This window comes from Genypterus blacodes, unplaced genomic scaffold (assembly GCF_046128005.1).
Source record: "Genypterus blacodes isolate CSIRO-AG114 ecotype Tasmania unplaced genomic scaffold, CSIRO-AGI_Gbla_v1 ptg000027l_1, whole genome shotgun sequence".
NCBI classification, from domain to species: Eukaryota; Metazoa; Chordata; class Actinopteri; order Ophidiiformes; family Ophidiidae; genus Genypterus; species Genypterus blacodes.
In genome coordinates, this window is record NW_027466840.1 from 3819112 (window position 1) to 3842084 (window position 22973).

Sequence of the window (22973 nt, forward strand, 5' to 3'; positions counted from 1 at the left end):
TACTTTATGAGACAAGTTACGGGGAAAATTGTTATATATTAACCAATTTATATTACATAAACAACCAGTTTGCCTAGACAGGGTGCAGGTTTGAGAACAATCGGTACTCTTCATGTCGAGCCCTTATACAGTAGCTTCCTGGCTCAACATGAAAACGTAAACACAACCCTCGATCACATGCTGCCTTCATGTGTCCCGGGAATATAGTTATTTGCTGTCATAAAGTTAAAAAAGCATGAAAATTTCGTACTTCACGTTAATCAATGCATTAATAAAAACATGGAGGTGTGTTAACTAAACGCTTAAATGTAAAGCTTAAATCAAACGCCTGTTAATGATCGAATAACTGACCAATCCTCAACGAGGAGAAGCGAAGTGTCTTAAAAACGGGTTTGGCTGAGAAACTTGAATGCTACACCAGTGCAAAAAGCGGCGCCTGCGTGTTGGCAGTGTTTGCATTCCTCCTCCCCTCCCTCCCCGGTGACAGCCCGCTAGCTGCCGCTGCTCGCCGGCAATGAGACAGCAAACACGGAGAGGTGAGACTCACTGAGAAGGACCGAACGGCCGGGTTTGTGCTTTTTTTACACAACAAACGCAGATATTGTTGAGACGCTGTTGCCTACTGACAGCAGAGCGAGTTAATGATTGACTAAGACCACGTAATAGTGCCAACGTCCAGGAGAGGAATGGATGCGACGTTGATGGTCCTCTGCGACACACCGACCGAGCTAGCGAGCTTCCACGTTCACTTTGAAGATCACCTGGCTGCGCCGAAACTACTCTAGGCGACGCATATGTCTGGTTGATTACTTATGACCGAGATACCCTCATAATAATCACAATTGGCAGTGTAGAGGTCGGTGCGCCGGAGCAGCCTGGCTAACCGCCGCGTTCGCCGATTCGGGCTAGCGGTCAGCTAACTACTTCGCGTCTTTCTTTGTTTATTTTATTTGCTTGGCCGAATTAACGCGTCTTTATTTTGTTAAAGGCAGATGAAGGTGTGTGTTTTTAGAGTGTCCCGTCGCTAACGAGCCAGCGTTTCTACGCCGCCGCAGCTCTGGACGTGAAGCTTGATTTTAAAGGACATAAACCATCTGACTTGTCACTTATGGCTTGTTAGTATCGCGGTACAGCAGCTGACCGAGCTAGCTAGCGCCCGTGTTAGCTGGTAGGTAGCTCGTCTAACTGTCAGCCACCTCTCGGCCTGTAGTGACTGAAGAATCCACGGCAAAGATGCACCACCAGGACTTTTCTGGAGATCCGCCCGGGACCGGGAGCAGGAAAACGGCTTTCCACTCCAGGAGGGGCAGCGGCGCGTCCGCAGCCGCCGCAGCCGGTGAAGACAACCCGACCCAAGCCCGAGCCTCTTCCCCGGCGCTGCACCTCCATCAGCCCCCGTCCCAAGTGGCGGCAGCCCAGGTGAAGAAGAAGAGCGGCTTCCAGATAACAAGTGTCACCTCAGCTCAGATCAGTGTGAGTGGAAACAACAGTCTGGCTGATGACACTGAGAGCTACGATGACATGGACGAGTCACACACTGAGGACCTGTCCTCCTCTGATATGCTGGACGTCTCCGTGTCCAAGGCCACGGACACAGGTGTGACGGAGAGAAGCTCCTCTGATGAGACTCTGAATAGCCTCCATGGGGTCGACACGCCAGGCCTGGTGTCGCCCAACGAGCCTCTTCATCCTCTTTCCATCGCTCAGCAGCACACTGCTATGGTCAACGGGACTGTGCCTCACCATCACTACACACAGCAGCACAGCCAGCCTCACCATCACTACGGTCACCACGCTGAGAACTTTGGTGGTGCTGAAACCTCAACACCAGCTCTCCCTGTTGCTCCCCTGGCCAGCTCTAGCCCAGCGATAGCAACCAAGACGGGGCTCAACCAGGCTCAGAGGTCTCCAATGTTGGATAACACGAAACCCGCTGTCGGGGGAACACAGCCTTTAGCAACTGTTGGTGGTTCAGCCGCTGAAGTACAACTACAAGGCTCTGTGAACACTTCTAATGTGTCGGCTGTCAATGCTGCTGTGCTGCCTCCGTCCGGGCCGGTAGGTCTTGACGGCACTGTTGCTAGTGGGCAAGTGGCCTCAGTTGGGGTTGGAGCAAACTCATCTCCTGCCCCAGGGACTCAATCCCAGCACACCCAAACTCAGACAGTGACTGGCTCTCGCTTCAGGGTGGTCAAACTGGACACTAACACTGAACCTATTCGCAAAGGAAGGTGGACGTGTACGGAGTATTATGAAAAGGAGGTTCCACACTCGACTACGTCTGAGGCACCCAAGGGTTCTGAGGTGGCTGCAGAGACGGAGACGGGTCACACCGGAGTTAGCCCAGGGCATCCTGCTGTACAGCCCCCTCACACACTACAACCCTATCAACCGCCAAGCCAGGACTTCACCAGTCCACAAGCCATGCAGAGCCCACCACAGGGACTCGCACTAAACAACCCCATGTCCTATGTTTGCCACCAGGAGGTCGTCTGTGGGGGTCACATACAGAGGCAGCCTCCTCCTGTAATGGTCCAGCAGTTGCCCTACAATGTGGATCCCCACCTAGCTCAAGGAGGTTATCCAACACCTCAGCTCCACACGGGAGTCATGGCCCAGGGAGGTGTCCGACAGCCAGACTTTATTCAGCCCACTGCCCCCTTCCAGACCCAGGTTCAGCATCCTCTTCCTCACACTGCAACAGGCCTCTCCATGACAGTTGGTCCTGGGGGCACAGCACAGCCCCATCAAGGTCAACAAGCCCCTTCTGCTCAGTTTGCTGCAGGCCAAACTCAGACCCTCCCAGCTCTGCCTCGACAACAGCAGCACCTGCGGGCCCAACCCGGCTCCACAGCCCCAGGAGTGCCCATCCACGCGACCCCATACATGACTGCACTGCAAGCTGACCTCCAACCCCTCTTGACCCCCGGCACGACACTCGCGCATACCTCTGCAGGAGCGAACTTCCTGAGAAACTCACAGCTGGAAGACGCCCAGAGGCTCCTGTTGCAGCACCAAGGCTTGTTCGGTGTGTCAACGTGCCCTGGGGGGATTCTAGGGTCCGGCTGTGCTGGGTCCCTAGTCCACATGGGGATGGCAGTAGAGGCCAGTGCCTTCATGGCTGCTGCGGGCCTCAGAACTCATCATTGCGAAGGAGAGGACGACAGGTGAGGAGTGACTGTCTGTGCTGTCGTCATAATGCGTCATGAGACATGTTTATATTTCAAATAATTTCAGAATTTTCCTCTGTGTTATCACATTTCATACATTTGAATACAAGTAAATGAGGAGCAGAAGTTTCTCTTAAATGGAAGTTAACACACTTAATGCTTATTTATCATTGCTTTTCATCATAGTAAAGTACTTAATATTCAACTTTGCTTTCAATATTTGCAAAGTAATCTGGTTTGTCGGTGCCACAGCTGTATCGCTCTGGTTTGTAACAAGATCCTGTGTCTGCGGTCTGTTTTCACAACTGAAAGGCAGGAGTTTCATTCAGGTCTCCAGGTCAAGTGCAAGGTCACTCTGTGTGCTGAGGTCCTGCTGTCAACACAGGGGCTGAACAACAGCTACCTGGAGGATGTGGATATTGAGAAAATGTGTGTGTGTGTGTGTTGGGGGGGGCCTGGAAGAGAAGCTGCTGAGTCACTGAGGGGGCTGGTGCCTCAGCAGAGGAGCAGCTCTGCTCGACCCCCCCCTGCCACCCACCTCCACACACACACACAGCCTCTGTTAGCTCGGCCCTTATTTTTCTGTATCTGTTGATTGGTTCCATCTCTTACTAAAACTCCTGTGCTCTGGTTCATTCTGTGGCGTTTGCAGGTAGTCTCTAAAAACAAGGTTTCGTCTAAATATAGTTGCTACCCCGCAGAAACAAACCCTCTCCCATGCCCCACTTGAGGCTGCAGAGGAGATGTTGGTCTCTGAGCGTCTGCGTTTTGGAAACGTGGCCTGATCTGGAGCTGTGTTGCATTAATCAGATGAACTCTTCTTGCAGAGAAACGGAGCACTGCAGGGGCCGTCTAGTGTTCCCACTGCACCGTCTGGTGTTCCGGCTAAGCAGCAGAATCATTGTGTTGGTGCAGCGGTTATGCCTGCAGGCCGGAGGGAGTTCCACTGGGCACAAGGCAGAGCGTTGTCATCCTCGCCCAAGTGGCCACCAGTTGCAGTTGCATGTTTTCCAGCATTGTGGGTTTTATTTAGTGGTTGATGATGCATGCAAACTGTGTGAAAACGTGTGAATGTGCAGCACAGCAGCAAAAACTGAGAACTTGTACTTTCTAATGGGTGTATCAGCACAGGAGAACAGTGATTGGCTGGCTCGAACTTGACTGAAGTAGTGCAGTATGTTCTCAGCCGTTATGGTTGCGTGCGCTTGAGGAAGAGGAGAGAGACGACAAGGGCGCAATCACTTCCCCTGCAGCTCTTACATGGTTCTTCTTCACATTCAGCTGCAGACAGAGCCGGGTTGTGTCGTGAGCCGAGGCTATTGTCAACGCTTTGTGACGCCTCTTTCATGAAAATCCTCGTCTGTGACACCCGTGGGACATACTCCCCATCATAGCCGTGTGTGTGTGTGTGCTTTGCATGTTCTCCACACGCCCTCCATGTGTCCCTTCAGCCTTTTATTTTGTTATGAATCAGCAACTGCCCTGGGGGTGTGTGTGTTTGTGTGTGCTCATGGTCACGTCATGCTGTGATCTGGTTCTCTGTTTCCTTCTGTCTGTTCTTTCTCCTCGTCTCTGTTATCCGTCTCCCTTTGTCACCGTCTCCTTTTGTCTCCGTCTCTCTGCCTCAGTGTATCATCTCAGCTGTCCGTCTCTTTTTGACAGTCCATTCTGTTCTGGACACTTCTCACGTCCTTGCATGCAATCTCTCAGGCCAATGTAATGACATCACTCCTGTGCTGTGGGTGAGCACGTCTGCATATAGTTGTTATTGTTGTTTGAACAGATAATTGGCAACCGTATTGACAAGCTGTTGCCAAGATTTTAGTTTAGAAGTGAAACCCTATTCTGTGTGGACTGTTCTTTGGGTTGAAGACTTTAAAACACAATGCAGCAGCCAGGCTGGAAATATTCTGCAGACACAGCATCCTCACCTGTGTCCCTGAGGAGCTAGTTTGGTTATAAAATGTGTTCTGTCTAGTCTGCGTTGTCGTGTGAGGAGTGTTGAGCTGGCGACACGAACCTACTCTGTGTGTCCTGGACAGACTTATGACGGGTCACGTGTCCAGGCCTAAATAAGAAGCGTCTTCATAGAGTTACAGATCATAGTGTGTGTGCACATAACTCGGCCTGGGTGATATGTTAATTTCTCGGTATGAACAAGTTTCCTGTTCCAGTAGAAAATACCTTTCTAAAGCCCATATGTTGAGACGAAGGACGTATGGATGCGGCTCAGTGCTCGTCGTGCCTCTGCTTGTCGTTTCTAGCTGCTCGCCGTCTCTTCTTCATATCTTGTCAACGAGCTCCGTGTCAGTGAATGTGGTCTAAGTGATGGTAATTGGCGCTGTCATCACGGCCTCGTGCCTGCTGGGTGGAATTTCAGCCCCACAGGTTGGTGCCTGTGTAATTTTGGAAAGGTGCCAGCATCCGTTGCCACTGTAAAGAAAGCATATGGGCCTTTCTCACACATATATACACACACACACACACACACACAGACTTTTAGTATAGTACACTTACAATCTGTATTATATCCTTGCACACCTTTCTCTCCACTCTGACATCAGCTACAGGGAACAGAGAAGTAGCCTACGTAAGAACAGGTTGACTTATTATATATTGTTATTTATGCTATATGTTCTCGTTCCTCCTCTTTGTTTTGAGGCAGAGTTCCAGCAGCACAGGCCCTGCATGTGTAGACTTTGTATCCGTGTACGTCGAGTCAGCAAGTGCTCCTCATCCCGTATAGGTGCTGGCACTGAGCCAGAAACAAAGGTGCACCAGTATAGACATGATATACTAGACACTGAGTTAACCCCTTCATGTTTAAAGCTTTGACTGTGACTCATTTACAACAAATAGGATATGTTACTGTTTATTCAAAAGCGTACATTTTAAACTACTGTAGTTGAATCCTTTCAGCTGCTTTTAAGATGCAGTATGTAGATAAGTGTGTGTTAAACATCATGGGGTCGTCTCGCTCGGTATCATCAAATCAGTTTTGAGTTTTCCCTCTTTGACTTGTGTCAGTCGTGCTATTGAATAAGTTTTACAGGATGAGCACGTTAGTTTGGTTCCCCAGCTCACGTGTCGCCTCAATGTGCTCTGCATGACGTCATGATGCACTGGCACAGTCCGAACCTCCAGCTGTTTGTTAAAGATGAACCCTGCTGTAAGCCCGGTCACTTCAGGTGTCCTTTACCCTTTCAGATAGTGGCTCTGGAAAGAGCCATGGCTTCGGATTTGATGTGGCGCTTTGGCCTCTGCTGACCTTCTTCTTCCTCAGTGTTTGGCTTTTCATTTGTGATGCGTGTTGTTGTTAATAATGACACACCTTCTTTTCAACTGGGCTGCTATCCAATAGAGAGAGAGCGAGAGCTGCTGTGAAGTTGTCAGACTTCCCTGACGGCTCAGATCAAATATTGCCACGTGCTTGGAGCTACTGCAGTCTGCCAAAAGGAAGTTGGTGATAGGATTGAGGCCAGGCTGTCTTCTGACAATGGCCGTGCCCTCAGCAGGTACACATGAGTATCTCGTGAGTTACGCTTATATCACTATTCTATGTCCATTTGAAGTCATTAATTGAGCTGCATGTTTCAGTGCTATCAGCCAATTCCACTCTGTAATGCTGTTGTTCTGCCTTTGGCCCACCAGGTGGCAGCAGCAGATCATGACCAACACTGCCTGCAGAACCGTTGGTTATGTAACCATCCCGTGCTGTGAGAGTGTGTGACCTCAAATGTGCCCTGCAGCTTCATGCAAACGGCTTATATGCACGCAATGCACCAATGATGAGCTGGTTTCAGAGCTCTCCATGTGCAAACACTCGATGCCACAGTAATTGAAATGCCACAGAGACTCATTTAAAATGTCCACTAGCAAGCTTTCCTACTGTGGATGCTTATTTCTAGCATTGGGCCGATTTCCCCCCAGTAGTGTATAACATGGACACGTGTGTATGAGCGTGCCCATATGACTAATAAATGAGTTGGGCTGCAAGACTAAAAAAAGCTCATTCTTTATTTAGTCTAACATGAAGGAGAAGCTCTGCGCAGATGAGACTATAATAAATGAGGCCATGTGTCTTATTGTGTCCAGTATAAGTTTTCACAGGACTCTTTGCTCCCTGATGGGGTTGTGTTTGTGTGTGAAGTAGTAGGTGAGGTTTGATGGCAGAATTCGGTAAATTCTGTTTTTGTGTTTTTATCAGATCAGGTGCCTCCCTTTTGATCGAATCCCTTCCTGTTGCTTCTCTTTCCCATGAATCTCCCGTGTATCTTCTGTCACTCTGAGACTTCAGCAGGGAGAAACTCGTATGCCGTCACGTGACTAAAGTAAACCGATATTACCCGGAAAAATGTGAGGCTGTCCAGCAATGAGCAGTATTCATGGTAAAGGGCAACAATGAGAAGAATTCCCTGTGGAGCCATTTGTGATTGTTTAATGTCAGAGCTTTGACCCTCCACTACTGTTTCAACACATTCAGGGCCCCCCAGGAGGAATGTTTCTCCATACCGAGGAGCCCGGCTGACCTCAGGGGTTCTCCTCGCGGCCCTCTCTCTCTCCCTCCTTGTTAATATAGTGACAGCGAGATTCCCACAGCTGTTTGTGTTGAAAGCAAACAAGCAATGGAGTCGACGTGAGGGAGGTGCCGCAGTCGCTCCCTCCCGTGACGTCTGGTGTCGTATTGTCGAGTGGGATTTGATTGTGTAATGATGATCTTTTGAAGGGAGCTGCCAGTGTGGGTGATGTGTAGATGGTTGCTGGAGGAGGGGCAGATTGTAATCCTTTAGTCTTTGGTGTTCCACGCCATGCATCGTCCAACTCTGCTCACACATGCATCTCCTCTGCACTCCGTTTCTATTTATACCATCCGTGGGATCTGTTGACTCATTGCACTCATTCGCTACATGTAGAAAGCAAGGGAGTGCGATTGTGATGGAGAACAAATACCTCATCCTGTCTGATCTGCGGCTCCTGGCAGGGACGTGAGGGTTAACGGCTCAGTCCGGGTCCTCCTCTCTTCACGTCTCTCGCTTTGTCTCATGGTCCATATGGCAGGTTATGTAAGGCGCTGCATGACTGTTGTAGACCGTTCATTCACGGTGCAATGAGCCGTTTCCCCTGCAGCTCTGCGATGCCTCGAGAAGCGTTGACGACAACAATACAGACTTGCAAACACATATATGTTATTTTCAACCTCAGCTTCCAGTCATTCCAGGGGATTGATTAATCCCTGGGGAGAATAAGAGCGGGATTCTGCGAGTTGCAACTCCAGTTTAAGTTATGTAATTGTTAGACATTTCTGCTCGTCTGCTTGTCTTGTTAGTTTAAAGAACATTTGCTCAGAGCTGTTATGTGCGCTGTAATGATAATGGGAGGCGGGTGTTGATCTGTCAGAACCTTTGAAAACGGATTCCACCAGTCTGCGTAACCTGACAAACTCCGTCTGATATGAGAACACACACGCCCTGGCACACACTGTACCAGAATGCACAGAGGTGGCACACAGGGGCAAAGGTCAAACTAACGGCACCTGTAACTCACTGCAACATAGCAAACTGTTAGCTATATTTCTTATGTCTCTATTCGCACAGTTCTGATGTCCTACAAAGACTTCATCTGAGGTTAATCTGTAATCGGTTCAATTCATTTTTTTGACGTTTCTCAAAGTGCCCCGGTGAGTGACAGCAGAAATGGCCCCATTGAAAATAGATTATGTGGTAAAGTGATGTTGGTGGAAACTAGCAAATCGCAGTTAGAAATGACGTTGTGATGTCACAGTGTGAGCGAGGGGGATGGAAGGAGAGGCTGGAAGCCCCGTTTGTGCGAGCGTGCTTCCATCTCGCACACTTGCATAACAAACCACCACCTCCATAACCAACTCTTTGTTTCTCAATTATTCGATGACTTCTGGTCATGTTGATAGCTTGTGAATCCACAAATTGCTGCAGAGGAATTCATTCTTGTCTTACTCCCCCGACCTCCTGACTTCTGGCCCTTATATTCCCTCTCTGGAGCTTTTGGATCCATCCCTCTGGGATCTTTTTTTAAAGAGCCACATTTAAACACTGAGTGATTGCTCCCTAATTGCACCGCTCTGCTTTCTCTCAAACCCGCACAATGAGTCGAGGCGGAAGCGTTACTCACACTCAGCTGGATGCTTTTGTGAGAGAGAACGTGGTAGAAGGGGAGGGTCGGGGTTTGCGGGTGGAGATGACAAAAGGAGAGGAGAAGAGATGGAGACCATAACTTTACAGCAACCACACTAGCAGGCATGTAAGCGTGTGGTTTGGCTTATCTAGAGCATCTCTACTACTGTGTAGCTTCTCCTCAGGTCGTCCATTCATGGCCCGGTTCCTCTTCATCTTGATGTTAAACTGCTGATGGTTTCATACTGTATTCTGTAAGACTTTAAAACTCTTATTTGAAGGGTCCAGAAATGTACAAAAACCTCTATTGTGGAGTGTGGGGACACGAGCTGACGGTTCACTTAGTCCACATTCCATCTCTCCAGCACTCAGGTTGGGTTCTTATAGAATTTGATGTAATGTGTTGTGCATTGTTACGTAAGCATAAGTGTCTCTTTTCACAAACAAACTGGGCCGATTGTTTTGCGATGGAGCGTTTTTATTTTTATCCACGCGGGCAGCACAGGCACAGTGTTCTAACACTAACCACATTAGACCGTATTAATTCCTGTTCCACATCCTGCCCCTGTGCCCAGCCTTATGTAAGCTCTGCAGGGTTACAGCCTCAACACTTTGGCTTGTACAAGGTTTTTTTTTTTAATGTAAATATCCTTTGGCTGAGTTAGGACGACAGGTTGTACTTTTAAAGCCTCACACTTGAACAGCAGCTACATCAGAAGATGGAAGGCAACCTCTGGGTCGGCTGCAGAGCATCTTTAAGTCGTATAGAGTGTCAACTGTAAATAAAAGCCTGGTTAGGTAATATGTGGGTCAGGCTTTTGTACAAACCACACACACAAGCTCGGATGGACGTGAATACATAATGAATGAAAGCATCCCATCTGGGCTATAGCTGATGTCGAGGCACCATGGTCTCCTGCCATTGGCTGAGCCGACGCTGCTGCGCCATCCGCAATTGGCTGAAAGTAAACGTGTCTCCGCCACAGTGAATGCAACGCTGATCCCTGAACCTTCGGGTACAAAATGTACAGACGGAAGAAAACACGAGTTCACGTGAACGCAGGCGACATCAACTTACAAAATGGTTGCCGAAGTGAATCGGTTGAGGCCCCGTGTGTAAGGAGCAGTCGGTAATGATCAGGGCGGTCTTGTTTTTGAGCGCAGGGGCTTCTCGGGCTATAGTGAGGATACAGTGAAGGGTAGAAAAGAAGCGACCCTAACCTAACGAGGTCAATCATTTCTCTGCATGTGGTCCGCTGAACCCCCAACTACAAACTCTCTTCGCCACCATTTTGCAGTCTCCCCAAGAACAATAGCCAGTCTTTGACCTCGGCTGCTTCGCCCTTTTTGTTCTGCACAGTTTCACTTTCTAAGGATCTGATGCTACTCTTTTTTTGGGTGAGACTAAATATATATACAGTATGCATATATAAATGTTTCACTGGGTTGCTCTTTGTGCAACGTGCTCGCCAGCTCGCCATCTTGTTTTGATCGTCTTTGTTCCAAGTGTAATGTGGCCTGTATGTACGGCTGCACGTTCGCCTGCGTGGAGGTACACGTGAGGCGTGCTCCAGCGGAGACCCGTATACTGCGTGTATCCACTGACGAAATGTGACAGGACGCCTACAGGCGCCTCCACTGATGCATACACCGTCTAAGTGCAGATAATTACGTTCTCGCTGAGTTAAATTGCGAAATGTATTGAATCTTCGGGTGTGAGAAGGTCTGGGCAGCTGGATGTTTCTTTGTGTTGTATGGGGGGGGGTGTTAGAGTCGGGGTCAGTGCTTCCGCTCTCTACCTTCTTTTTTTAAACAATTACAAGGAGCTTACTTCCAGTGTCATGCCCCTTCCAAGTGGCGCCGACAGACAACTTTGGCGGCAAACGAGCAGGAGAGATCCCTGAAATAAGGGGCGAGGTTGCAGACCAAAGTGGAGCGGCTTGTCGGCGTTTGGGCACGCTGACACGGTGCGTGGTCAAAAGTGGCTCATCCCATTGGATGGATTGGCTTAATCCCTGCTGACAGTTTACGTAACAGGAGGGGCGGTGTCCTGACTTTTTATACAGTGACATCACCGCTCACCCAATCAGCTGGCAGTCTATGTGTGATTCATGCACAGGGGCGGCTTAGTATGGGGGCAATCGTCAGGACTTAACACACTGATGCGCGCTCCCGCCGTACACACTCTCACTCCCACTCCCATCCCCTACCTACAAAGATTCTCCTCTTTATTGTTGGTCAGGCTCCCCCATGAGAAGCGTCTAACGCCAAGGCGAGTCTGAGGGTCAGGGCCAAAGGGCGGCAGGTCAGGTGGACGGAGGAGGAGCGGGAGTGGCGGTGGTTGTTTTGGGTGCTGGTGGTGTAGGGTGGAGGGGGCGCGCTGCTTGATTGGATTGTGTGTGTTTAGCCGGAGAGCATCAATGAGAGAGAAGGGGCTGTCCGGGGCAGGACGAGCGCAGGGCAGGGACGCCATGACCCTGAAGCTGCTCTTCTGGGAGCTGGAGAAGCATCTGAAGAGGTAACCATGACTGTAGTGTTGTCAGGGGGGCCAGGGTGGAGGGGGGGCGTCTAGATTCTACACTTTGTGGGAAACTACTTGGCTTTGTTTTGATGTTGTCTGCCTGGTGTGGTTGGTCTCATGGTGTCATTACATGTTCTCTGTCCAAAACAGAATAATAGGGCCTGAACTTGTCAAAAACATCTTTAAGTCTTCCGCTTTCCAAAACTTAACCACAGCGACGTCTGCACATGAACCTGCAGCAAGGCATCAAAGCGCCAAACCCCCCCCCCCCCCCCACCCAAGCGTGTTCAAACTGAAGGGGAGGACACAATGTTCTGGCTGCCTCACATGCATGTTGTTTATGCTTGACTGTAAGCCAGTATGAAAGCGTGCTCGACTGATGTTCACTCACCGTAACATGTGCTCAGGTCTGGATCCAGACCAGGAGCACTTATTGATCTTATTGTTTATTCTCTCCCCTGCGATATCGGCTGAGCATCATGTTCCAGGTCTCCAATCGGTACAAGTTGACCCACATTTCCTTCCCGCCCCTTAAATAGTTTAGGGGCGGGACCACCTAGAGACTTCACTTCCCCTAGACCTAATAAATCAGTCAACAATGTGTGCGTTCTCCCCTCGCAGCACGACATGTCATTTCCACAAGCATACAGGAGTGCACTCTGTACTACAACGTCTACTTGTGATGGTAGAAACAAAAGTTAATATTTCAGACTCTCTGTATTGACTAACTTCAGCTTTAGCTCCTCTCACGTAAACACAGAGTTGCGGTGAGCTCGCCTCTTCTCTCTGAGTGCGTCTCGAGCCACAGACAGATATAACATGGCTAAGGTGCTTACAGTCCCACAGAAAGAGACTCCTGATGCGCCCGTCAAAAGGTTTTGACCCCCCGCTGCTTAAATCTGGACTTAGTCGACTCTCACTTGTACTCTTTTCTTGTCAATGAACCGTGTGAATAAGCAGCGCTCACACTGACAGAATGTGGACTTTTGTGCTCTAATCCTCACAAAATACACATTTCCACTGTCCTTCACAGCACAAAGGGGGTCCTGTCACCCCCCCCACCCCCATCTTTGTCCTTTTAGCTGTACAGGCTTATTAGTAATTTAACACTTCTGCATTCACAACTTCACACTATTAGACTCATTATTATGTCCTCATGTCAGTTGTGTGGCATTTGTTTGGTGTAATTAGTGTTTTTATGGTGTGATTGACAGCACTACTGCTCTCACTGAAACCCAATACAAACAGTAATCTGCCTTTGCGGTTTAACATTCCTTAGATTGAAATGGTATCATTCCAAGAAAAGTTAGAGTTCTGAATCTTGATATGTTGTAGAAAATGTAAGGAAACGTCCTTTAGGGCAGGGCTGACATTTACACTTTTTGAACAACCTTGTATAAAAGATTAACTTCCCTATTCTCACTTAAACGGTGTGATTTACACCCAGTTCCTCAATCTCTGTTCAGTGCTAAAGCCCCAATTTTTTAAATAGTAATTTATTAGTTGAAATGATTAGCAAAGGTCTGTTGTATTGTAATTTTATTTTTAATTTTCAAAAAGGACATTTGTTGTCTTTCTCTCACGCTGTGTCCGTGTGCTCCAGTTGGTGTTGTTTGTGACGTAGCGTTTGAGAACAGAGGAGCGCTCGTCTAACTTCTGAGAACAGAGTGTTCCCATCTCAGTCAAACTGACGATGATGGCACTAAAGAGGACAAAGGAGCTTAGCTTCAGCTCCAAACCTCTGACCCGTTTCTCTGCCTATGGACCACAGTTACACAGAAGTGAGGTCTTAACACATATAGACTGACTGAAGTCAATTCTGGAGTTTTGTGGTTATTTTGTCTTTTTATATTTCCATTTAGGGTTTAAACCCCCCGGGCATCTGGGAACATTTACTCCAATTATATCATGGGATTGTTTACTAGGTGTACATAAGGCCTTTTTATTCATGAACTCTGTCTATATTATGACTATTTATGTGAAACTTTCATAATGTGTTTTTGAGTCATTGTGCGAGGTCAACGGTTACATCGTGTACTGTGTGCACCTCTGTAGCGTTGTGGCCGGTAGGTGGCGGTGTTGTCTCACGGCGCAGCCTGCGGTGGCCGGCCGAAGTTTTGTCACACCTGCACGTTAGAATGACACACAGGACAGAGGTACAGTCTGTACAGTCATAGGCGACGCGTTTAAGACGATAAAGGGGGATTTGATCCGAGCAGATAAACGTTAAAGCACATTCTCTATGATCAGTATGTTTGTAATTCCTGCAGAGCGTCTGGGACTGAAGCATGTTTCTCTCTAAATGGGGAATTCCCGCAGTTAACTTCATATCTCATCATATTCAAAGTCAGAGTTTATCTCCTTACATCATAAACGTTTCGCTGGAATGCGGAGTTTTATAGAGGGCAGACGGTGCGCCAGGTGGGAGCGATGCTGCACACACACTGTATGATCATGAGCCGTCTCTCGTCCAATCAGGCCCCAGCGCCGCGCATATATTATGCAAATGAGGGAGCCGCGAGCCAATCAGGGCTCGGATGTCCCTGTTTTCCCGCATATATTACTGAGAGAGGAGCCGCGGAGCGCGGAGCTGCCGCCCGCCGCTCAGTCTTTGTGCCCTGTCCGGCTGCGAGCGCCGCGTCGCCCGCAGAGCAGCAGACCCTCCGGCCCCGCCGAGAATGCGACATTTTTCTACTTTTCTACCGCTGGATGTGCATCGTGCGTAGCGGGTCGGTTGGCGGCGGAGCTTCGGATGGACGCGGTAGCATGAATTCCCAATGTTACACAGTGGCGATGGACCTCGGCGTTTGTCAACTGAGGAATTTCTCCATATCGTTTCTGTCCTCTGTGCTCGGGAAGGAGAGTGCGGCAGTGCGCCTCGACAATAGGTACAAACCTGCCTTTAGCTCCGCATGTAGCGACCCGCTGCGGGATACAATAGAGATGTCTCATTCATTCATTCATTCGTTTATTCAGTCATCGCAGACAATGTCCACTTATATAAAATCATAGCTGTTGCGAGGTTAGATGCTGTTTTTCTTCCGCTGCCGGTCCTGATCAGATAGCTGCAGCTTTGTTCGTATGTTTGTAAGAAGCATCTCTGAGCCAAACCGCAGACGCAGTAAAGCTCAGAGCGGCGCTATGAGGCTCATTCCCGTCAGAATGTAACTGAGTGTCGCTAAATGTTCATGTTCTCTCTGTTTCAGCTCCTCCGGCGCCAATGTGGTGGCGATAGACAACAAGATCGAACAAGCTATGGTAAGAATCACGCTTCTCTATATATAACATATAGGTGTCATGTTACTGTGTGTTTGTAAATAGGCTCTCGCTAATGCTCAGACATGGATGGATGGATGGATGTGTTGCGTAACCCCACAAATGGACTCGCATGCTGTGCTCGTCACCTTGGTGCAGCTTCACTTTGAGCTTCAGAGCAGACAGTCAGTGCTGAGCAGGATGGATGGATGGAAGTTACTCGGGCGCTTTGCTGTCACTTAAATCTAAATCTCCATCACGACGATTAGACACGATGGAGATTTGCTTAGGCACCGCTTTGTAAGGCCAGTAGGGGTTTCGTCATCCATCAGGGTTTGAACCGGTGACCTCGACCTCCGGCGCGCTGGCTGGTCAATGTGGGCCAGGCTAAGGTTCACACACTCTTCTCTCTCCTCTGGTGTTGCTAGGCAAGCAGCAGCCTCCCCTCTCCCCTTTAAAAATAACTCGGCCTGTGATTGGCTCCTCCCACCCGATGCAGGGACATTTTGTTCCAAGTGTGCTGGAGCAGGAGGAGCGGGTGGAGGGGAGGAGAGCAGGGGAGGGTCCAGGAGGAGGGGATGCACAGATTGTTAACACGCAAATCCTCCTCTGCAAGCTGGCGCTGCAGCTCTGCGCAGGCATCACCGCGAGAACGCACCCAAACACGGCTCTGCTACTCTTCGTCCTTGATGCTAGAATTCATTTTAGTTCATTCCAGTGTGTGTGTGCGTGTGTGTGTGCATCCCGTGCTTTCCACTGCGGCAGTATAAGCTGGCAGCCACAGTGATGGTGTTCACGCTGTGTCATGATTTATTTTTTCCTCCCTCGCACACAATCCGCTTCCCGCCGCAGTTTATTCCAGATCTTTGTGCAAGTAAAGGGAAAGGAGTCATGCGGTGCAGTACAACAGAGGGATGGAACCACTCACACTCCCAATGAGCCAATTCCCTGTTCCCACAATATACATTTATAGTGTATCTTTTATAATTGAGGGGAGCCAGTGGAGGTGGTTCAGACCCCTCCCCCGACACATCCCACTGGGTAGAGACCACGGGGCAGACCCAGAATGTGCTGTGCACCATCTGACCTCAGAAAATCCCAGCATCCCCAAGGTGGAGCTGGAGAAGGATAGATTTGGGCCGCTTAACGCTTTGCCTTACATCCTTCTGCAACTTGTAACACAGAACAGGAGTGGAAAAATGTAGTGATCGGGACAGATTTTAGCGTTTCTGCTCAACAAAACGCAAGTGTTAAGTACGTAATCAGCACAAACAAAGGTTCCCTGGTCCAGTTATTAGTGACCGGTTCGATATTTGGAGAGATGTGATTCAGAATTTAGTGAAATTCTAAAGGATGCTCAGGTCAAAATGAGTCAAAAGAAGGATGTGGGGGTTTAAGGTTGAGATGTACTTGTAAATGGTCAACAAAGATGCAAGATTGTACCATAGGATACTATCAGAATTAGGTGAATTAATCTGCAAACTGTGTGTCCGTCCTCCTCAGGACTTAGTGAAGAGCCACCTGATGTACGCAGTGCGCGAGGAGGTGGAGGTGCTGAAGGAGCAGATCAAAGAGCTGATTGATCGCAACAATCAGCTGGAGCAGGAGAACAGCCTGCTGAAGAACCTGGCCAGTCCTGAGCAGATGGCCCAGTTCCAGGCGCAGGTCCAGACCGTCGGCTCCCCCACCGGCACCGCCCAGCCTCTGGTCCTGGGCTCCACCGGAACCACCCAAATCCTCCCGTCCACGCAGAACTCTGTGTAACACAGAAACCACGGCGCTACGCTGGTAAACATCCCCCCCCAGGTGCCTACATGCTGATGGGGACGGGTGATAAGGAGGAGGAGGAGTAAGTCTTACCATACTGTGAACTGACTCTAATATCTAGACGGACTCTGCTACCATCTGGAGGAGCGCACACTAAATAGAACCAGAGTAGAAATGAGACTTGATTTTGTTGCACATTTTATTTAATTGGAGTCGTGCCGTGTACGTCTGCTTTCTCCGCGACTTTTACCTGCTTCAGACAATCGTCGTTGTCTTGGTGGTCGCCATGGTGTTGTTTGGTGACAAGGGGCCGCATCGGGGCCCCCCACTAGGCACGCCACATGTTTCCAGTCAGTGTGATCGATCCCCCCCCCCCCCCCCGCCTGCAGTGACCTGTGGAAATCGTGCCGTCTGTTCGCGCCCCACAACCCCCTTCCCCACCCGAGCTGAGCCACCGTCCCTCACCACACATTTTCCAGTTTTTGCCCTGCGTCCGCTAGTTGCACGTTAGATTTTCTTCTCCTGGCGCCAGAGGTTTCAAGCTGAGAACGAGCACTTTTTGCCAGTGACCACAGTCCTCGAACGAAGACATAAAAAAAAAAAAAAAAGGAGAACAGAAGTGACCCATCTGGAATGGGAGAGAGAACAAACAGTGAGTTTGGTTCTGGTGTTGTTTGGGTGGGGGGTCTCTATTTTCAAAATGTAAAGATGACAAAGTCTTTATTTTAGGTGGGAGGGGGGGCTGAAAGTGTTAGACATATACTGTCCCTGCCTCTTTGTTCGCTTTGGGAACTTGGTGTTCTTTTGGAGGTTCACGCCGCCTTCCCCGCCCTCTGTGCACCCGCTCACCCTCTTCCTCCCCGCGGCTGTGGATGGAGCGTTAAACATTTATATGCAGGGAATCAATGTTTTTTTTGTTTATTTTGGGGAGGGGGGAGGTGTAGGATTGCAATTTGTTTAAGTTCCGCTTGTGTTGATGTTGGTATCAATGTCCTGGTGATCAGTGAGAAACACAAACACGTGTGGAAAGGTGAATAAGTAGGACATGACTGTTTTTAGGTAGTGAACTTTGTACAGATGAACATTTCCAATAAAACTCTGCCAAGTGCCTGGATTCTAACCATAGATACATATATAAATATTTTTAGTTGTTTTGCTTAAATTGTACATATACCATAAATGCATATATATATATCTATGGTTGAGCCAGGTTTTGAACTACCTGTGATGTCAGCACTCAGGGGAGCACAAAGTTGTCTCTCTCCCACGGTGACTCACGGCCTTGTACTGTACGTGGACTTTCCTCCACCGTCGCTTCGCTCAGATGATCTGAACTCTTTTGGGGACGTGTGTGTCGCTGTTGTTTTCTTTATCGACATGGTTCACTTTTTTTTTTTTTTTTTTTTATCCCCCCCCACTTTTTTTTTCTTTTTTTTTTTTCTTTCTTTTGTACAGCCAAGTGTTCCCAGTTGCCCGCCCGGTAACCTGGGGGGCCACTTGGCAAAGGAAAATGCCTAGCAGCAACTCTGTCAATGTTCTGTGCATGTTCCTCAGCCTATCACAAATGTGACGTTACATTTGCACTAAACAGTTGCACCTCAAATAAAAAATGAAAACAAAAAATTAACTGTGCTGTGTAGCATTCTCTTCTTTCACTCTCACTCGCCTCGCTCAGAGATCAACTCCCTGGAGCCGATTATTGATAGGAAATCTTAAATATAGCTTAAAGGCATTGCGAAGGGGTTTTTAACATCATATATCATTAATGTGTTAATTTCCATAAATTAATTCAATCTATTTTCCACCAAATGAAGAAGTGTAAGTGTCCATTGGAGCTGCACAGCCAATGGAATGAATGGCTTCTTGCCTTCAGAGCCTCATTACAGATGCAGGTGGACCCCCACGTGAACGTGTGCGTGCATGCAGACGTCTCATTGGCTGCACGAGGCCAAGCCCCCCTGAAGTCCACCTATAGCATCTCCACCCTCAGCTCATCACGTGGACCCACATGCTTGTTTGCTGGACGCTGGAGATCCAAGCCATGAAAAGGCATAACATATATAATTATTTATTTTATATTTAAAGATGCCTTATTTTCATTTAACAGCTTTATTTTATATATTGCCTCTTATTTTTGTCTCACTGTGACGAAATAATTCATATAAACACCTAATCTCAATTTGTAGCTTTTATTTATTTCCTATTTTTTATTTTCACACTCTTTGCTATAAATTGTTTTCTTTTTTCTGTGACGTCTTTGTTCAACTATGAAATTATCTGTGTATATAAATGTTACAAGGGGTATTTGGTATTTGGCATTAAAACGGCCGTAAATGTGTTTATAATTAATTTTACAGAGATTAATAATCAGTTTGTGTGTTATTACTGTAGATTATGGGAAGAAAACAAGTTTTTAATCTCCTACATGCATTAGATGTTTTATTTCTGTACAGTATTCATGTACTTTTCATGACAGGATTAATATTTCTCTGTAATCTCCTAACATATTTATGATACAGGACCTAAACAGTGAGCAGGCTGTGGCCATGATGGACCTGAAAGCTGGACCACGTGAGTCTTCCGACGGCTGTGTTCTTCCTGTGCCCTTCCTCCTTCTTCTGTCTGGTCTCCGTTCTGACCCCGGGTCTTGACCTCACTGTGCGAGTCCGTCTGGCCCGGCGGGCTCGGACGCTGTGCTGACCGTCGTCACTGGGAGCCCCTCGCTTCTGTGTCCAGATGGCACTTTGGCAAATCCTATTTCATTGACAAAAGGTGTTTTCTTCAAGCTTGTCGCCTCGAGGACAGGATGTACTCGGAGACGGCGGGGGATCAGCTATGGCTTAACCTCTGCTATTTCTGCTCCCAGATACTAGAAAGTTGTTTGCATGGTTTTGGCCCAGTGGCATACTAACAACTTACATTATTTACAAATGTCCAGAATAATAATTATGATCAAATCAGCTTATTGACAACAATCATCCTGACCTACATTTCCAGGGTGGCAGACATACAAAGACGATCCCTGTCCCAAATTTAAAGCCCAAATCCTCCCTGTTCAGACTCATTAAAGCTCCGGGATTAGCTCGTCCTCTATCCAGGCATGGCCGACAGACTCACACCAGACCTCTAAACAAAACCAGACTGCGTTTGTTTTGGCCAAACATGGAGATTCAACATTGTGACATCATCAGATGTGTTTGTTTTGTTTTCTTCAGTATCTGAAGTCACATGTCGTCAAGTCGTTTGCTGCAGGATGTGAACCAGCACCACGCCGGCTGCACCTAATTGGATCTACCGCTACATGTGGGTCACGTCTGAGGGGAGGCGTGAACACGTGACTGCACCTAAATGGAGCAATGGACCTGCACGGAGAGTACGTCAGGACAGGAGAGGAGAGGAACGACCGCAACACCGCAATCTCATTCTTAAAGGTGTAGTGAGGTGAAGGCACACAGTCACAGAAAACACAAGTACTCATGGTCCCATACTTTTATTCATGAGGTACATCACCACCTTTTTCATCACTATATACAATGTACATGCTTCATTTTCAACATCAGCGTGTGTGTGTGTGTTTGTGTATGTGTGTTTGTGTGTGTGTGTGTGTGAGGCACAGGGGCCCTGAGGCGGTTGCCTTGCGTGTCCCTGTCCTCGTTCGTCCTCGTTCGCCCTCAGCGGAAAGTCACATTTCTCCGCAGCACGTGTCCCTCGAGCGCGGGAGCCATCTGAGATTCCCAAAGCGAAGCAGAGAGAGCGAGTGTGTAACATGCTCGAGCCTGTAGCTCGGTGGGGATTAAGGGGGATTACCTCACACTTGCCCCTCTGTGGGTTATCAAAACAGGAAAAATCTCTCACTCCATCTCTGTAGCAGGTGGTGTGTGTGTGTGTGTGTGTGTGTGTGTGTGTGTGTGTGTGTGTGTGTGTGTGTGTGTGTGTGTGTGTGTCCTATGTGCTTTCTCCTACTTGCTTCCTGTGCTTTGTGTGTCGGAAAACTCAACTGGAAATTAGCGCATTGTCCTCCCGTTGATGATTTCTGGCCTTGAGACGTTCCTCCATGATGTCATCCTGGTCGGACAGGTTCTCTTAACTGCTCTGTCATTGTGATGTAACGACGCATTCCTGCTGGGATTAAGTGTGAACTGTCTGCCAGATGATGTAAAAGAAGAGGTTTGAGGAGCAGTTGCCGTGTGCGTGTGTGTGTGTGTGTGTGTGTGTGTGTGTGGCATTATAGCTTTATTTCAGCTGACACAGCAGAAGAAGAGACACAACACTATGTTTTTAAGCACACTGTGTTCCAGTTCAGTGCAAAGATGCTGACAGCAAGTCAGGCTGTGCAGTGTAAGTATAGAGAGGAGTGTGTGTTTGTGTGTGGTTTGAGCTTCTGGCCACATTGGATTGTCATGTACAGAGAAAATCGGGCCATGAAAGAATCCTACAGGACAGAAGGAGAGTGGAGATCTTGCAGGCGATTTACACACACACACACACACACACTCACACACACACACACACACACACACTCACACACACACACACACACACACACATACACACAGAGCTTCAGAGAACGGAAATGAAAAAGTAGAGTGCGGGTGAAACGTAATATTCCACACACACACGCAAGGTTAAAGAGGTTGAGCTGAGGGTTGCGGGGGATCCAGTCACCTTCAGTAACACATTTCATAAATAGTTTGACACACACACACACACACACATCCCACCCCACCTCACCCACGCGGCGCTTTGTCTCCAGATGAAATCTTTCTCTCATTGCTTTATCAGTCTCTTATCAGCAGTGATTTGTTGTATCGACTCCCTGAGCGTCTACATCTCCAGTATAGTCTGTCCCCCTGTGAGACAATGTGCTGACGAGACACAAACGGAGAGCTGTCACCATGGATACCCCCCCCCCCCCCCATACCCCCCCACTCCCCCAACCCCCCCACACACGCAGAGTTTCAGGACAGAGGATGAAATGGAGGTCGTGACATGTTGTGGCACAAGATCTCAGAAATAGAAACAGACGTGACAGTGACCCCACATCGTGTGTGTGTGTTTACACGGAGCGTCAGGAAACCGGACATTTCCCTGAATGCAAATTACGAGTTTGGAGAATGGTTCTCCTCGCTGACCCTGGACCAGTGAAGACCTCATCTGCTTGACATCTGTCCACCGTGCTGACCTACTTTCTGTTCTAAGCTTTCACACAGACTCACAAATCCCACTTTTTGTTTGTCGGGGCTAATTGCCGGTGTGTGTAGATCATCTGACACGGCGATGTCACACACGCACACACATACACAGAGAGACACTTTACCTAGGAGTGTCTTTGCTCCCAGCTCATCTTTCAGCTCCTCCTCATCTTCATTGTCTTCAGTAACTCTACACCTCTTGTTTGCATACTTGGAGCTATCGGTCCATGTTCTCGATCAGATTGAGCCAAAGGTTCTGCCACCGGTGTGTGTGTGTGTGTGTGTGTGTGTGTGTGTGTGTTGCCAACATTGAGCACAGATCACATGAGGAAGGACTGGATCATCCCCAGTCTGTCAAAAGTCTTCATCAGCCACTTTAGCATTCAGGACTCTCAGCGTCTCTTTGTTCTGCAGACCTTGGGATTCAATCAGCCTGTGTGTCTGGTACACAGTGTTCAGCCACACACACACACACACACACACACACACACACACACACACACACACAGTCTGAGGTCAGCTTCTATCAGTGCAGTGTTTCCCGTTTGTTTCCTCCTCTTGAGACAGGAAGAAAAAGCTTCTCTTGTCTTCCCCTTCACCTCACTCTCGTTTCCACTTCCTTTCTTCTTTGAAGGGCAACGAGGCGCTCATGGGGATTTGTTTGTCTATAATGGGAGAGTGGACGGTTTGTGCTTTAACATCCGAAATACTGCTGATGTTTAGATTTCATGATGTGTGTCTCTTTTGACTGATTGATTTGTCACAGTGAGGGTCAAGCACTATTAACGGAGAGAGAGAGAGAGAGAGATAGATAGATAGATAGATAGATAGATAGATACTGTGGATAGAATGTATACTGCATGTACACGTACACACACACACACACACACACACACACAGATCCCCCGCCATAATGTCT

The 22973-nt window shown here is 48.3% G+C and overlaps 1 protein-coding gene across 2 annotated transcripts; it reads left to right on the forward strand.

The window, feature by feature from the left end:
• The first annotated feature begins 484 nt into the window (after positions 1 to 484).
• On the forward strand, positions 485 to 18502 carry LOC142993149 (TSC22 domain family protein 1). 2 transcript variants are annotated; one of them, XM_076143819.1, is made up of 3 exons: positions 485 to 3167; positions 15047 to 15098; positions 16599 to 18502. In XM_076143819.1, the coding sequence occupies exons 1-3, from the start codon at positions 1234 to 1236 to the stop codon at positions 16857 to 16859; spliced, it is 2247 nt and encodes a 748-aa protein (XP_075999934.1). In that variant the 5' UTR covers positions 485 to 1233; the 3' UTR covers positions 16860 to 18502. The 2 variants fall into 2 exon arrangements, with proteins under 2 accessions (XP_075999934.1, XP_075999935.1); XM_076143820.1 differs by lacking the exon at positions 485 to 3167 and adding an exon at positions 12199 to 14728 and having other exon boundaries at positions 16599 to 18501.
• The last annotated feature ends 4471 nt before the right edge of the window (positions 18503 to 22973 follow it).